This window comes from Bombus terrestris, chromosome 13 (genome assembly GCF_910591885.1).
Source record: "Bombus terrestris chromosome 13, iyBomTerr1.2, whole genome shotgun sequence".
Classification (NCBI taxonomy): Eukaryota; Metazoa; Arthropoda; class Insecta; order Hymenoptera; family Apidae; genus Bombus; species Bombus terrestris.
In genome coordinates this window covers 13,222,396-13,239,078 of record NC_063281.1, presented here as the reverse complement: position 1 = coordinate 13,239,078, position 16,683 = coordinate 13,222,396, and the positions used below count along the sequence as shown (strand labels likewise).

The window sequence follows — 16,683 nt, the reverse complement described above, 5'->3', positions numbered from 1 at the left end:
CCTACATTTCTTACTCCGCTGAGCCGAGTGTTTCTAGGAAGAAGCCGCGTGTATGTCCAGCAATTATCATGCACAAAGGCTGCTGGTGTACAAAAGGAACGTGAAAAGAAGGAAAGAAAGAATAAAGGTAGAAAAAGGGGAAAAAAGCGAGGGGTTAAGCAGTGGTCTTGGCCAAGACGCAAGACAATTTTAGCTGTAATTGTCGCCCGAGCGGGAAGGTCTGTAGTGTCTTTGTTTTCCTGTTCTTCTTGTACGGTGGGTTCCAGAGGAGGACCGGAGGAACTCTAACCTGCGGACCAACGGGACCAAGACAGCCGGAGGTTTGGGTTAAAGCTGAAACCAACGCTACTCTCCACCACTGCCGAGGCGCACTCAACCGGGGCGTCGGGACGACCTACCGAGCCGAACGGGAAAAACGGTGAGGGAGAGAAAGAGAGCCGGGGACGGAGGGGAAAGATTGCCGGAGGAACGAGCTCAAGACGGGTATCAAGATTGCATGGTCTATAAGGGAATATTAGATCGCTGCGGGTGAAACGTCGGATTTTTGCCGCAACCACTTGCGACGCCTTTCACTGCGACCATGCGTGGATTATTACAGCTGTCCTGGCTTCTTTTCGTTTCTGTTCGTTCCAGCACACGTATGCGTATGTACGTATGTATCAGCATACGTGTGTAGCAGGGGTTGGGAGAAATTTTGGCTGTGAAATTCTGGCTTGTTGGTGGCTTACAGGCAATCATCGGGATCTTAGTGGATGATAAATCTTTCGAAATTCGGTGAACGAGAGTTGCGCTCGAAAGGTTAGCAGGAGAATGTAAAACTGAAAGTGTCCTATTCTTCTTTATTCGAGTTTTATTAGAGCTTGAGGTCTGGTGAATTTTTTGGTAATGTTTATGGTAGGAGATTTTCAATTTTATAGATTTATAGATACATTCGTATAAAACAGGTATATTTATCACGTTATATTTCTTGTATGTAACTTATAATTTATTACGATGTATTTAAATACATATTTTATTTATATATTTTTATACTATTTTACCATTAATTACAGATATAATATATATAACTTAAAACGTGTACAGCACGAGAGAATATGTTTGGCTAATGCGTTGGAAAGAGGAATTTTTGAAATTTCCAGAGATATTTTCTCGAGGTAGGAACAGTCGTTGGGTAGAAGAGAATATTTCTGGCAAATATACCAAGCTGCTTGTTTTCTTCTTCTTCAAAAGCTTTGTAAGTTCGTACGAAGCTCGAAATGACTAGATAAGTAAATAATCTCTGTGTTTTTATAAACGTAGACACGCGTTATATATAATACACGATGGAAGAGAAGAAAACGCGAACTTTGTTGATATAATACAATCGAATTAGAAGATGGTAAATTTCATTTCGTCCTATTTTATTTCCGCTAAGTGAAATTTATGAAACATTAACGATCTGTTTAGTATGCATAATACGTATCGTGGTTAAAACACAAACGCGGGGATGTTACATGAAATTATACAAACATTATACGTTTCAATTTTGTAACAAATATTTCATGAAGTATATCGAATTAACATAGGACCAGTACTACTAATAAATGAGCCACTCTGAAGCGTAAACTGGCTAACTATACCATCTGAAAATAACTTAATTGTACCACGAGAATATATAATTACTGTTTGACTTTTCGAACCAGAACTGACCGCGACATAATTTGGCTTCTATGCATCTGCGATAAGGAACGTATCAGCCTTAAGTATCAGCCGAATTAACGTTTTACCTACAGCATATGCAATCTTACGTCTTAATTGCGAATCGTTTCTAATTACGTTTAACGTAAAAACAAGCAGCGTACGGTTTTCGAATCGTAAAATCGAAATGCTCGTGAAATTGCCAAGAACGAGGTACTTGCGTTGAAAGCGATAATGAAGGGCGTTCCAAAGCCTTAAAGCCGAACGCCAAAAACAGTGAGCAGCTTGGCCACCGGAAGTGGAGTCACGTTTTAAATCAAAAGCTGCTAGAGGCAGCAATTAATTGGAGCTTTTAATTAAATCACGTCCGCAGCAACCTGCTAACCTTTCGGAAAGCAACAAAAACGAGGAAAAGAAGCGAGGGAGGCGAGAAAAGTAGAGGAGAAAAACTTCACGACCAAATAAGAAGACAGCGGAGCGCCTTAATAAACGAGGGTGGAGCGCGTGCGCGCACCAAACATCCGACATTTTACCTGCACCGATCTAACGTTATTCAGGGACTTCTCGCGATACATCAATTCAGCTAATGTATCTTTTTCACTTTCTTCGATCGTTTGCTCGAGCGATCGATCTCTCCTCTCCTCTCCAATTTCTCCTGTCCGTTCTTTATTCTCGCCACAACGTCTTCACCTCCCTCCATTCTAGTAAACACGGATCATTCGCTCGTATCATTCAGAAAACACCGAGAACGCGCCTGGATCGGTAAAAGATCGCGCGTTGATTCTGCTAAATGTTTAAATGAGATTGAAATGAAAGAAAGATAGAAAGGAGAGTGGGGAGAAGCAAGGAAAAGGAAGTGGATAAAGCGAATGAGATAAAAATAAGAGAAAGGAGGGTAGAAGGTGTACACGGGATGAATGCGCAGGGCAGTGTTGGGTGAACGAATGTTTGTTACTAGAATGAAAAGGAAAATGAAACCCGCTACTTGCATGTTATTCGCTTTGTTTCAAACTATCCAAGCTATCCAAGCGTTTTCGATCATTTCGCAAAGAAGTTTTGTATTCGTCTTTACGTGCTATAAATATTCTTTTCGACGGAGCAATGTTATTTCTTTTATCCGAAAAATTTAGAAGGACGAATGCAAAAGACGTTGACTAAATTCATTTTATATGTTATCCGAAATAATCGAAGCCCAACACTGGCGCAACAACTCGTTTGAAACGACGAGGAATATTCGTTGATCGTCAAGCGGAAGTCGAGTGAAAGGCTCGTGTTGGTCAAAGTCGAATAATTTATAAACCGGAGAGCACAGCTTCGCTGCCAAAAATTCCTGAAAGTATCTGGTAAATGCTGCAGCAGCCGCGTAATGAGACTGGCAGCGTCTCGAGGAGTTTAAATATTTGCGTACGGAACGTTCGTAGGAATTTTTGTCAGGATTCGACGTCGTACCAAGAAGATCCCTCCTCCCCTTAAACGGATTCGACTTTCCATCTATGAACCGTCGTCGAAAGCGAATAAAAGGCCGCTCTTAATTTCTCGAGATTGCCGCTTTAAATATCGATGAGTGAACAATTTGCGTTTCTCATTTCCACCTTTCATCTGGAAACTTTCCTTTCCAAACGATATAAGGAACGAAACGAGATAGCGAATAAAACCTCAATGTGGAAAATCCTTGGAGAAATTTCGGTGTTCTTCTGCCTTTCGCTGCACGAAAAGCATAACATATTTATTTCCCGCCATCCTAATAACATCTCCGTTAACAATCATCGATCGATAATTAATCGAAAGAAAATACTCATCTCGCGATACTTATTGTTAGTAGCTGGTAAAATCCGAGCGTCGAGGTCGATATTAGTCGATGCCCTAATTGAGAGGACCAAATGTACACACGTGTCGCATAAAACGTTGATTGTTAACAAATTTTGATATACCATAATTTTACCCCTAGTAGAGTGTAACGTAGTGAGTAAAATATTTAATGGGCTGCCATTTGCCTCGATTGCCATCTGATCCTCTCAATTGGTTCGAAGATTAATCGGATAATCGTGAATATTTGCTTCTAACTCTTGTAATGATTTAACAAGGCTGCGTTAACTAGCGATGCATAATTTTCCAAACTAAATGCATAAAACGTTCGAACTCTGAGAAAGCTAATAAAAGTCTGGTGATACTCGCTTAACGCTAAGTGTATACCACCGATCGGAAATGAAGCAAGTAAAGGCCGAGCGTCGATTAAAGTCAATTGCAATAAAATTCGCTACGCTTGTTCGCGGTCGCTAAATATTAAGCGACGCTGTACTCAGCGGATGAGTGGCGAACCGAACAGGTTAAACGAATGAAATTTATTTCCTATCGAGACTACGATGGCCAAGCTTTTTGTATATACGCTTCGTGCATATACCGCGTGCCGTTAATGTTGAAGTAAGTTTGTTGATAATGAGAAAACGACGATGCAACGAAAAGTTGAACATTTCTCCGGATTTTCCTTAAAACGTAAGATTAACAAGAAACGATTATACGGAACTACTACGGTATTAATATAGCGTATGTAATAACATAAAAATATCTTTTCGGAGATGAAATGCTGATAAAATTCGAGCAACTCGAGGACGAGGGATCTTTGATGTACACGCGCGTATACACACAGTCAAGCCTCGAAACTGAACACTCATATACGTCCAAGTACGTGTAAATATTCGGATCAATCGCGATCCAAATACGAAAACCACACAGGCTGTTCTATACTCCTTTGTTTCTATTTTCGGCTGTTTTCTGCGTAAACGATTCTTCGTTTCTTCTTTGTTCTTTGACGATACGTATATATTTGCTCGCTACGACAGATAAAATTTAAATTCAGATTTTTACAAAATATGGGATCAATGCCAGTTTAAAGTATCTTTTCTTGTAGTTATATATTTCGGAATATATTCTTACGCGTTTATTTTTGGATCGTATAGAGAGAAAGCAGCCTTCGTCATTTAACGCTTAAGAAGCTCTAAAGTTGTGAATCGTCATATCGACGCGATATTATTATCTTTAGGAGCAGTATTCTATCTGAAACCAGTGATGTCGTTTCCGCGTTACGTACAACAAACCTTCCCTCTTCGTGTCTACTTCTGACACGTTTAAAAAAGAAGCTGACTATTTTATAAAAGAAAAAAAAAGAAAACATTGCGAGTAAAGAAGTTGGACGAGTCGTATGCACTTTAAATTAATCGAACGAAACTAAAACTCTAAGGAATCGTTGAGATAAAATAAATTATATTCTTTACAATGTTTTCATAACGCGTTCTTAATCGTAAAACTGTTACTTTAAGATTTTGGAATATTTACAGTACTTCGAACGAATATTTGAACGTTGATGAATAAAATGGAACTGAACAATGTAACATGCTCAAAAATTGACTTAAGTACGATATACAAGGTAACGGTATACTAATTTCTATAAGATAATTCGAAATTAACTTCTCTCTTGGACACGGAATATCGTTGATTTCTCAAAATTATCGGTCTACAGCGTAGACTTTATTTCGTCGTTAATACAGAGAAATTTGTACAATCGACTCAGTGCCGTCCATCAAGCTACTGTATTTACGTATATACGTTGTGTATGTCTTTTATATATAAAAAAAAAAATCGTTGTAACAGGTAAAAAGATAAAAAGCTAAGAAATGTAAAAAGAAATTCTGATGTTTCATGATAACGTTGTCATTCTTGATGGACGTTTAGCTGTCATAATTTTAGGATTAATAAAAGGCTTTGGATGGAAACGTTGCTCAAATGATAATAATTCGATACGGTTTTTTAATTACTTTCAATAATTCTACATGTGTTTTATGATATTTTCATGTCTTTCTTTGATTTACTGTGATATCGTATACCACGATCGAATACAAAAATGATATATATAAAATTCCTACCTTTAACGCGCCTATCGACTCGACTTTTAACGTAACAATTCTCCGTTCTGTACTTTGACCAAATAATATGAATTTTTATAATGATTTCATTATTCGAGAAACACACGATCCTAGATACGAAAAATCAGAAAAGAAAGAAACGTTAACAAACATTACGCACCATGCTAACAAGAAAACAAGAAGAAAGTATACACGAAATCTAATGGAAATACGTCAACATGTAAAGAAGCGACTTAGGGATACGATAATCTGGTCGCGATGTTGTTAAAAATAATTTTCTAAGCAATATATGTATACATGTGACAATAATTTACTCTTAAAAACGGTTATTAAATCAACGGTTTTCTAAAAAGTAATCGGTAGAAATGAAATAAGGACATTAAATGAACGTAAAGTTAATTAGAATAATTCGTAAAGAACAATTGTCGAACTCTCAAGGGAGAACGAAAGGGTATGCCGGTCGCACCGATGAATAAAACTAAGCCATCCGACGTGTATTAACGCGAGACGATATCACTGGTGACAGAGGTTCCCTGGAAGAACGAAAACATCGTGTTGCAGCGTTCGAGGCGCGTTCGAGGAACGATAAAGTTGAATTGCGGTCGAGTCTCGACAATTTCGACGCACTTATCGCACAAGTACACCCCCACACATGCATAGAACACACGCTCGTCCACCTGTGACACATAGCTGTACACGTACAAACGCAAATATTCACCGACAGTTCATAAGTACTTAACCATGCTGAAAAAATTACAGCGAGACAATACAAACCGTATTGTATGATACACGTAATACAGGGTGATTCTAAACGAAAATGAAGGGACGAATTGAAAGGCAAAGGGGATGAAAATAGACGACGAATGTCCGCTTGTTGTCTACGTATAGATCAATATCGACGAACAGAAGGGAGAACTAAGATTTTTGACCTCTTATCTATTATCGTTTCTTAATCGAAATTAATAAACGTATAATGCGATTGTCAGGCAATACGATTATATATTTTTAGAATTATATTTTCTGTTTTCTCGGACAAATACAGAAAAAAAATTTTCCTTTCTAATGTTTTCTATTCCTACGTCGATATTGGTTTGTAGACACTGCGAGAGATGGGCATTTCTCGTCCATTTTTGTACCCCGTGGCCGTAATATTTATTACATTTTTAATATAAAAGCATTTTAAGACGGTACTTGATCAACGTATGCTTTGTTAAAATATAGTGGATAATCGTGTCATTTCATTATCATGCGCACATCGCTATAATATGTATGCTTGGCAAAAGACATTTTTTTACTTGCTAGAATGATATCGCTCGTTGTACATTCTTTCCACGATAACGTACCCGTTTATTCATTTAGATATAACGTTTAAACAAAAGAGAAAAAAGAAAAAAAGCAAAAAATACCAGACTCGAAAGCTACCAAAGAAACGTAGAAAATGTTGAATCCAGCAGAGCAAAAGTGATCTACAAGCCACCTATTCAAAATTGAAAACGAGAAGAAAGAGTTTTCTAGTTTTCAATGCTTCGAACGAACATTGTATACGAAACTTCCGTCGCTAAATTTCAAAGCATTGTTATCTTCGGAACGACACATTCAATTACTACGAAAAAAGAAAAAAAAAGGAAAAGGAAGGGAATAAAAGAAGGGAAAAAACACGGAACACCTAAAGCAGCATTGATCCAAGTATCCTCGCGTCGCGTTTCTCATCTTCCTCGAAGAAAACCTTCCGCGTGCCTGCGACGTGTACGTCGCGGTGCAAGTGTTTGGACAAATAGTTGTGAACTTACCCGAGTAAAGATGCAGAAGCAAAACGACTGAAAGAAACAAAAGGATAAAGAAATACAATCAGGGAAAAATAGGGGGAAAAAGAAAATAAACGAGAAAACAAACACTAACAAAAAATACAACACGACAAGAACACATGACCAGGTTCACTTAGAGAAAACAGAAGTTCGACGCGAGAGATCGAACACTCGTTTTTCCAGAGACACCAGCAGCATGTATATTCATGTACATGACCAGCATCATGTATGAAACGTATTCGTACGTGACACGCACACGATACGCACCCTGAATACCGCCGGGACCAATCGAACCACCCCCTGTACAACCCCACGCTGCAAAATCCGTCTGATCCTCAAATTGCGTTTAAAGAAAAATTACACCGTCGTCTAGACTACGGAAGACGGAAGTGTAAGAAAGCGCCATTTGTATTTACGATTCTGTGTACACGCGTTTGCACGCGACAGAGAAAGGAGAGAGAGAGGATAAGAGTCGAAACGGCGATATAAGCGGGGGATGGGGGAATGACAGGGCCAAGTGGAGAACGTGGCAAGCATATCAAGCGACCAATAATAAGGCGCACTTTGACTCCTTCGTGAACAGGACCAGGTGTTTCCAGGATTTATACGAGACTCGTAGGTCATCGACAAACCAACAGAACAGGACGAACAGAAAACAGCGAACCAGAGAAACGTATTTGAAAAACATCTTTGTGAACGTCGGGGAGCGACTTTCATGCGCAAAGATGCGTGAAAGATCAAAGGAAGTCGAATATTTGCCCGCGAGCGAATCGTTCGAGCTGATTCTGATGCGATCAGCGAGGTTTGGTTGGAGAAACTGAATGTGAATCGAGTTTCGGGTGAATCGGAGGTGAAGTTGTTGGGGAGGAGAAATCGAGCAGAGAGTTGGGAGTTTTGTTTTTGTTGGCACTCCTGGACAGTTTTATGGTAGTGCCGTAATTTAGAAGGGGGTTGAAAATGGTTGGCGATAAGCCAGAAAAGGGAGGAAAGTGGAAGATGAAGAATAACTGCGATATCTGCGAGTATTGAGAAATTGAAAATCTAGGGAATAGAATATGGACGTGATTTTATGAATAATGACTTTTTAAACAATAACGAATTTTAATAAATAATGGGTTTATCGTTCAGAGGAGATAATATAGCGGTCGATATATACGCGTTAATGGTTGAAGTTAAATGCAGCGTGACAAGAACGAAACGGGAAACGAAACTTTCGAGTGAATTTCTGCTTCGATTTATTCGACATTCGTAAGAATGATCAGAACGAAATGAAATAATTATTTATCGGATATCCAACAAAGAAACTATTGTACAATGTCTCAAAGTTATATGCGAATACCTAACCGAGAAAATAATATCACTTTACTACTAGGTACTACTGCCAGAACCAAATATTAATCTCAAATACAAAATATTAAAATGTTAAAATAAAGTTAATATTTAAAATATTAAAATACTAACCTCGTAAACAGGAAGGAACATTTATTAAATGGTATGGAACACAAAAAGAAAGTAATCCTACGTTACTACTAACTTTAGAAAGAAAAATGTAAATTATAATTTTTAATACGAAACGATGAAAATTCGATTATCGAGCTCCCACTGTGATACGAATCGGTGACGCTAAAAATTTCGCGGATATTCAATCGTACATCATCGGCAACTGGATAATTAACAACGTGTCTAGAAACGGGCAGAATTCTATCGTACGGACAACAATTTTTTTTCGTTAAATCTGCCCCATGAACCGAAAACGTGATTAAATTCAGGCTCGATTCACTTCAGGAACCGTTTCTACGCGATTTGTCCGGAATTTTCCACTCGTTGATCCGACGTTAATTAATTAGTGGCGAAAATTAAATGCGAGAGGAGTAAGAAGATACCGTGACCTACCCAGATGCAACGTTTTTTGAAGTTGAGGTAAAATAGAGGATGTAGTGCAGTGGAAAAATTAAAAGTCACCTAAGGGTAAAATTGATTATATCTTACTTTTACGGTAAAACACGAACTTACGCTTGAACCGTATACTAAATATTTAGTAATATATCGATAAATATCGTTTAAAATATCAGAACAGTTATCGCGAAATTATTGATTAAATTTGTATATTTATGAGTACGACGATTCGATCTTCTTTAAAGCACATCGCCATTAAACGTCTGCTTTTCAGTAGACTCCTTTAATTTTAGACACCGCGAACTGGTTTAATTGAATATCGATAATTTAGCAGCGGGTTGTTAGCAATGCTGAAAGTGTTCTTAAATCAGCAGGTGAAAACACGATTCGAATTAGTTGAACCGTAAGTCACTCGAATAGAATTTTCTTCGTTAGTTCAATGCACATGAAACGACGATTTCAAGTTTCGAGGTGAGTTTAAGTTACCGCGGAAAACAAGGTGTATGATAAATTTCTTACGCCTTCCTTTTAATCGTTGCACACTGTCTGCTGCAAAATACGGTGTACAAGTACAAGGCCTATAAATTAAAAAGCTATCGTTCATCGTAAAAATGATACGCTTCGTTCGATGAACAACGCAATTTTTGTTCAAAAAATGGTACCTCGATTAAAGAACGTGAAATTCATATAATTTGTTTTTAAATCTGATTGTCAACTTAAATATACGTATAAAAATTTGCAAGCAAGGCCTACTACCATTAACACTAAGTATAGCGTGTAACTGTCCATATTTTTGACGGAACAGAATTGTTCTCGAAATCTTATTGTCGCACCTCGTGAACTAAAAGGTTAGTAGGAACTGTTCTAGTCACAGCCGAGCCACGAATCTAACAAGTGGAACAACAGAGAATCTGCAACGGTAAATTACTGCTGCTCGAACGTGATACACGAACCGCAAAAGAAATCTTTCAACCGTGTGACACGAATCACCGGTGATCAATCTTATCTGAAACCTCTATCTATCCGATCCCTTTACGAGTCCTACGTGCGTGGATTACGCGTTGGCCACTCGATTCGCCGTGAACAGATATAAAACGATACGTGACCTGTCGCCCGGACAACGTGTACGACAATCCGCAAAGTATTCCCGATCTTATCTCTCTCCTTACACGCCCCTTGAGAAACACAAAAGCCATAGAATATAGGCTGACGTTCTCTTCGCGCAAACGAGGCTTCGCGAATCTGATATATTGTTCCGTTGACGGCGAGTAAATCCGATCGAGGATCGGAAAACAGGTTGGACGCCGCGGCAGGATTTCAATCGGTTGCCATCGAGTCGGGTGTAATTGATAGATTTCTAAACGAGGAAATCGGAGAAACAAAGCGTACGGTAGCGGCACGAAAGGCTCAACCCTCGTGTTATTAGCCGAGGATATGGGGTTGGTTACGGAGAAATGGATGGCAGGAGTTTGAGAAGCAGGTTTCGAGAGAAATGGAAATTATGAGCCTCGGCTGGGTTAAGGAGAAGAGAAAGGTAGGAGTTTGGGATTCGTTAAAGAGGAATGGGAAGTTGAAGTTTGGATTAAAGAGAAGTGGAAAATGGAAGTTTTGGTTGGATTAAAGAGCAGTGGAAAATGGAAAGTTTTGGTTGGATTAAAGAGCAGTGGAAAATAGAAGTTTGGACTGGATTAACGGAAAGTTGAAGGTGGAACTATAGATTGTTTTAATGGGAAGTGGAACATAAAAATTTGAGTTACGTTGAGTTACGGAAGTGGCAAACTAGAGTTTGGGCTGTATTAACGAGAAACGGGAACATTGGAGTTTGGAGTAAACAGAAGTAGACAATGAAAGTTCGAGCTGCGTGACAGGATCATGGAAAAGTAATTTTAAATTGTTAATTTTATCTTGTTAGTAGAGGTTAGTAAGCTCCCATTGAAGCGAATGATAAAACCAATCGTTAATAATTGCAATTAAACGGTAAATTTCCTACAGTTCCAAAAACTCTGATCTCTATTCGATCCTGATAAAGGTAATGATAGGATAAAGAGATGGCACGCATCGAAACGATTCTAAAAGTGAAAGAAAAAAGTTATAATGAGATCCTGTTCACCGTAAAATGTCCAGTCATCGCTACATTGACGGAAAAGAAACCGGTTCGCGTTGTCATCCGTTCCAGTATTTAACCTGGTACGCGTTTATTCAAGTCCGTTAAAAGGAAACGCAGCTTGAGTTAAACTTTTTTTCTTGATAGTCGACTAGTGTCCAGGTATTATCCAAAGAAAAAGTGCTTCAAAATGTGCCGCGTGCGAACGAAGAACAGAATGACGGAAGCAATGGAAGAGAGTGAAAGAAAATACGAAGAAAAAGAGGGAAAAGGTCGACGAAAAAAAATAAAGAAGAACAAAATGAAAGGAATTGTACGCGTTTGCGGATGTGCAGAAAGAAAATAAAAGATATCTCTGCGAACGTATATATGTAGCCGTGGAAACCGCTGTTGCCTGATATTAATAGTGAATCACAGCGACGGTACGCGTTGGCGAGGAAGATTTTCCAGGCGAATTGACGTTTTTCTCTTTAACACCGTTACTAATTGTCACAGCAAAATTGTTCAAAGAAAATTGAAAAGCGAGAAAATGTATTAAAGAAGAAACTACAGATGGAGAGAAAAAAATGATCGTCCAGCGACAGAATTTCACGTAGAGGCGAGTATCAATTTGCCGCTTGCGTGATACTACTTTTGTATAAAAGTTTGTGAATTTGAAATTACCTCTCGACTTCTCGTCCAACGCAAATTAAATATTTGAAAGCCATATAAAAAGTATCTCGATTTAGCTGATATTTAATGGTACGAAATTGTTACAAAGTGAATCATTATTTGAGTTTGCGATTAAAACGCGTTACCAGCATGAAATATCGAACCGGTTGATTTATCACGGTATATATATGTATATATACTGGCATATTTAATCCATTCAATCTTAGAAACAGCTCTTATTACTTCATTTTCTAACGCGATAAGTACCAACTGTTAACAAAGCATTTGTATTGTAATATATGCATTGTGTAAAAAGCAGAATTCAGGACACAGAAATAAATTATTTCTGTAATACGCTACAGTTACGATTATTATTCAAATTTATTTAACGTTGAATGTTGAACAGAAATACTCATAAAGAATGAAAATTTAAGATGTTAAAGATAAAGTTTTAAGAGAATAGTTATAGTTTTTATGGAATTTTAAGAAATATCATGATATCGATGATAAAAGAAAATTTGAATAGAATAACGATGTTACATCTAGAATAAAATCTGGTTTTATTACGATTCTCATCCATAGTGTTTTCTTTTTAGATTATTTATTTTAAATCAAGCGTAATACGTAATACATAATATGGCTGAAAGGGCATAAAAGTTCTGAATATCAGATCGATCGATGTATCGTAAATAAAATGTTAATATCGAAACATTTTCACTCGTTGATGTGTACTTGATCACGATCCGCGTATAATAATGTAAGCAAAGGTTTGTCGTGAAAAAATGTCAGATACTTTCAAATGTATGTCACAAATTTAAAAATCATCTTGAAACTTCTCATGCGTTTATTTGTCTTGACGAATTTGTTTTGTTTTTTATTTCTTATATTTTCTTTGGAAGGATTCAAACCAAACTTGAGATAATAGTCTCAAGATTTCATGCACAATCTATCTACACAGTACTCTGAAGTAATGTTCGCCAGATAAAATATCTCGTTGCGTGAAAGAGCAAGATCATACTATTTTCGTAGTTAAACGTAAAAGACGATATCTGAAATTCTATTTTTCTGTTATCTAAGGTTCGTTCTCATATTCGCAGTCTTCGCACTAAAAGTCGCTGTAGCCATAAAACAACAGAACATTGTGTTAAATGTGTAATAAATACATAAATATCGAACGCTTAAATCTACTACATCTGTTTCTCAAAAAGGTTACACTTTATTAAAATCAATGAACGAATAAACAGAAATGTACGATGTAAATACTGAACACGCATACGTGCATCCAGTCGTGCGACTAAATATGGATAGTAAACAAATTCTAATGAAGCCTATTCGATAAATATAACAGAGACCAAGGAACTAGAAAACAAATACGATTACAAGGCAAACGTTCGTTTAATAAACATACCAAACGGCGAACATTTATCGAACAAACACACCACACTTCGAGTAGCTATTCGACGAATCAATCGCAGTATCGAACGTATACAATGTTTAAACAAATTTAATGGAAGATAAACATCCATCGAACGAGCCTGTAACGTAGCTTCGAAAGATTACAAATCAGTATACCGAATAGTTGGTCGTTCAAAGCGCTAAACGATTCAATTGTCATCGCATTAAATCAATATCTCGAAGGATAATTTGAAAAACGGAAAGAAAAAAAAAAGACACGAAACATCCATTGAACGAAGCAAAATTAAAAAATCAGCTCACTGATCAAAGTTTATAGTTGCGACTACAAAGCGATTCAATCCCTCTACCTCCATGAATCGATATCAGAAAGGATAATCCACGAAATGGAAGTACAGAAAGCACGAAATATCACGACGGATAAACTAGAATAAAACGAAGATAAAGATAGCACATCGTAACAAGAAACAATTCGCCGATTCTTCTAAATAGTATACATATCATGACGCTTTAAAATAACTCAAGTACTTACTCTCTCAAAGAAAAAAAAAAAAAAAAAAAGAAAATAAAAAAGAAGAAAGTGACGGGAGAGCTTTTTTTCTTTTTGTTTCATTAAGCCAGACTTCGAAGGATCGATCCAAGTTCCCGATAAGAGTAACCCATGATATAATAAAAAAAAAAGGGAAAAAAGAAAGGAAGGAGGAAAAAAAGGGGAGAGGGGAAAAAAGGAGAAAGAAATGTACAGGAAAACCTTACTACGAGTTAGCACAGTACGGTATCAGGGGAGCGACATGTGCTGTATCCAAGGACTCTGTACAAAGAAGCATACACAAACAGACACGCATACACACACATATCTAAATCATACTCACACGCACAGACCTATGCACACACGTTCGTTGACCACCGCCCTTTTACACGTTTTATCGGTCTTTTTGACTTTGTAGATAGTGGTACGACTTTTCTTACACATGCCAGGCGACGTCGACGACCTCCGGCCTCCGGAATACAGTTTTTGTCTATCGGACACCGGAAGTCATCGTCGTTCGATCACGATTATTGCTAATCTCGTTATTATTATTACTTATCATTACGGTTATATACATTTAAAGAAAAAGAAAAAAAAAAGGAAGAAAAGGAAAGAACGGAGACGTTGAAAAAAGGTGATAGAGGACTAAATCGAGGAACATACATAGATACACGACGATGATGAGGAGCTCGTAACGTCACGCCGTGTTCTGGTCGGAGCATCGTTTCTTTCGAAATTCCGGCGTGACGTCACCTTCATTATTGTATTTAATAGCATTATAATTTATTCTTGTAATATCATTATCGTTATCGCTGCGATTCCCGTGATCATCGTCGGCCACTTCCAACTTCTCAGTTCCAACAGGGTGGAAACGCATTTCTCTCCCGGCGTTTAGAAACACGAGGATCGATGAAATAATAAATTACTTGAGAGAAACGTAATACAAATGGGGGTATTTCCGCGAAGAAACGGACCCGAGGGAGGGTAGACTCAAGTTGCGTTTGCGATTTGGACTGTGGCGTGATGTGGCCGACGATCGTGACGCGTGATCGAGAGAGTGAGAGAGAGAGCGAAAGAGAAAAAGAGCGAGAGGGAGAGAGCAAGAGAGAGAGAGAGAGAGAGAGAGAGAATAGAGGCGAAAATGAAAACAAATTGAGAAAATGAAAAAGCGAATTATATATCTATTATTGTATCGAGAGTTGTGCGCTGCGTTTGCGATTTAAGCTAGTTCGTTTGTAAATAAAGACTATTTAACTCTTTGATATCAGTGTCTCTCGATCATTCTGAAACGATGTACATTTCTGTCTATGGTTCTCTTTAATCCTCTATAACTGGATGCAATATTATAAACAGAGTTTGCTTATTTTTATGCTTGCGATAGATGAAGGTTGCAGCGGACGAAATAACATTTTCAAAACGAAGTCTGATGAATATAGATATCCCAAGTTACCTACGGCGTTATAGAGGGTTAAAACGACTGCTGTCCCTGTAGGATATCTTCGTCGAAAAGCGAGGAAACCAGGATGAAGGTGGATGAAGAACGCTGGATGGAGTCTCAGAATCTTAATTGGCCATTTCTGCGAGAAACTGCTAGATATTTGGGTTTATAATTGGAGTAGTCGGCCCACGAATCTTTTGATCCTCTTATATTTTTGCTCGCAGCAGAAGGTATCTACTTTAATTTCAGCGGCTTGCGACGTTTTCTTTTCACGATGCGTATAAACGTACGAACGGCCGAATTATGAAACGCGTTTCTCCCTTTCTAAATTAAAAAATTTAATTTCGTAGGAAATTCTGACCGGCATAGCTAGATAGCAAACATCGAATCGTCCTCTTCAAATATTAAGCTTTGAATACCACGTGAATTCTCAACTTGTGTCACACCCCATATGTCTCGACTCGTTTCTCGCTCCAAGGCCATTCAGACAACGCAGGGTAGTTGCTCGTACACGAGACACATGCCAATATTGTCCTCGAGAGTGGTTCCCGTGTCCTGTCCAGGACCGAAAGCCACCCTAATACGAAAGGGCGTTGCCCAGGTCTCCACGCGGCAGTTACCTTCTTCGTCCAGCTCGTTTCGATCGCACAGAGAGTTGCCGCAGTGTTCAAGGTTGCAAATTCCCGCCTCGTTGTTGCCAGGCTGCAATAGGGAAATTCGTTGAAACGCGTTAGCAAGAGTCTGGCGTACGACGACGTGGATGTCCGCTCGGTTGAAGAAGAAAAGGTTAGTCGAAACTCTATGGAAATTTAATTTTTAATTACCAGCGTATTTTGTTCATTTTCTTTCCTTTCCTCCTTTGTTAGTATGTTTATTGTATTCTATGCAGAATATAATAGCGGAGAAAATTTGTTACACTCTGAATCTCTATATATGTGTTGTTAATTTTTAATTACTTAAAATCATGATTTTTTTCAAGCATCTTTTTAGAGGCTCTTGTGGCATAAGCACGTGTGAATAATATTTACGACGAGAAACGACGTTTCCCATTTTTCACACGCATTTTTAGACACGTGAAGCGTAATTTTTCGCATTGCAGTGCTTGCACAAGCTCGCATTGTGTCCGTCAGAGCTTTGCTCGTGTTTGTGAAAAATGAACGAAATTAAGAAAGAAGAACGCTATTTCCTATTTCTCTTGCCCTCATCGTGGAAAATTCTCTTCGTAATGTAGATTCTAATGCGAATAATTA

At 38.1% G+C, this 16,683-nt stretch overlaps 2 protein-coding genes across 4 annotated transcripts in view; one reads left to right on the top strand and one right to left on the bottom strand.

The window, feature by feature from the left end:
* Positions 1–15,257, top strand: part of LOC100645537 (potassium voltage-gated channel protein Shaw) — a 46,416-nt gene extending 31,159 nt beyond the window's left edge. The window contains exon 5 of one of the 3 annotated variants that reach the window (XM_003400313.4): positions 267–15,257. In XM_003400313.4, coding sequence (XP_003400361.1) covers positions 267–331 — 65 coding nt within the window. In that variant the 3' untranslated portion in view covers positions 332–15,257. Of the gene's footprint in view, positions 1–256 lie in introns of all 3 variants that reach the window. The other 2 variants (XM_048411573.1, XM_012315459.3) reach the window with 2 other exon arrangements.
* The window catches only part of LOC100649350, a 15,004-nt gene continuing 13,206 nt past the window's right edge, over positions 14,886–16,683 (bottom strand). The window contains exon 6 of the mRNA XM_003400262.3: positions 14,886–16,135. Within this exon, the coding sequence (XP_003400310.2) occupies positions 15,917–16,135 (219 nt within the window). The 3' untranslated portion in view covers positions 14,886–15,916. The remainder of the gene's footprint in view (positions 16,136–16,683) is intronic.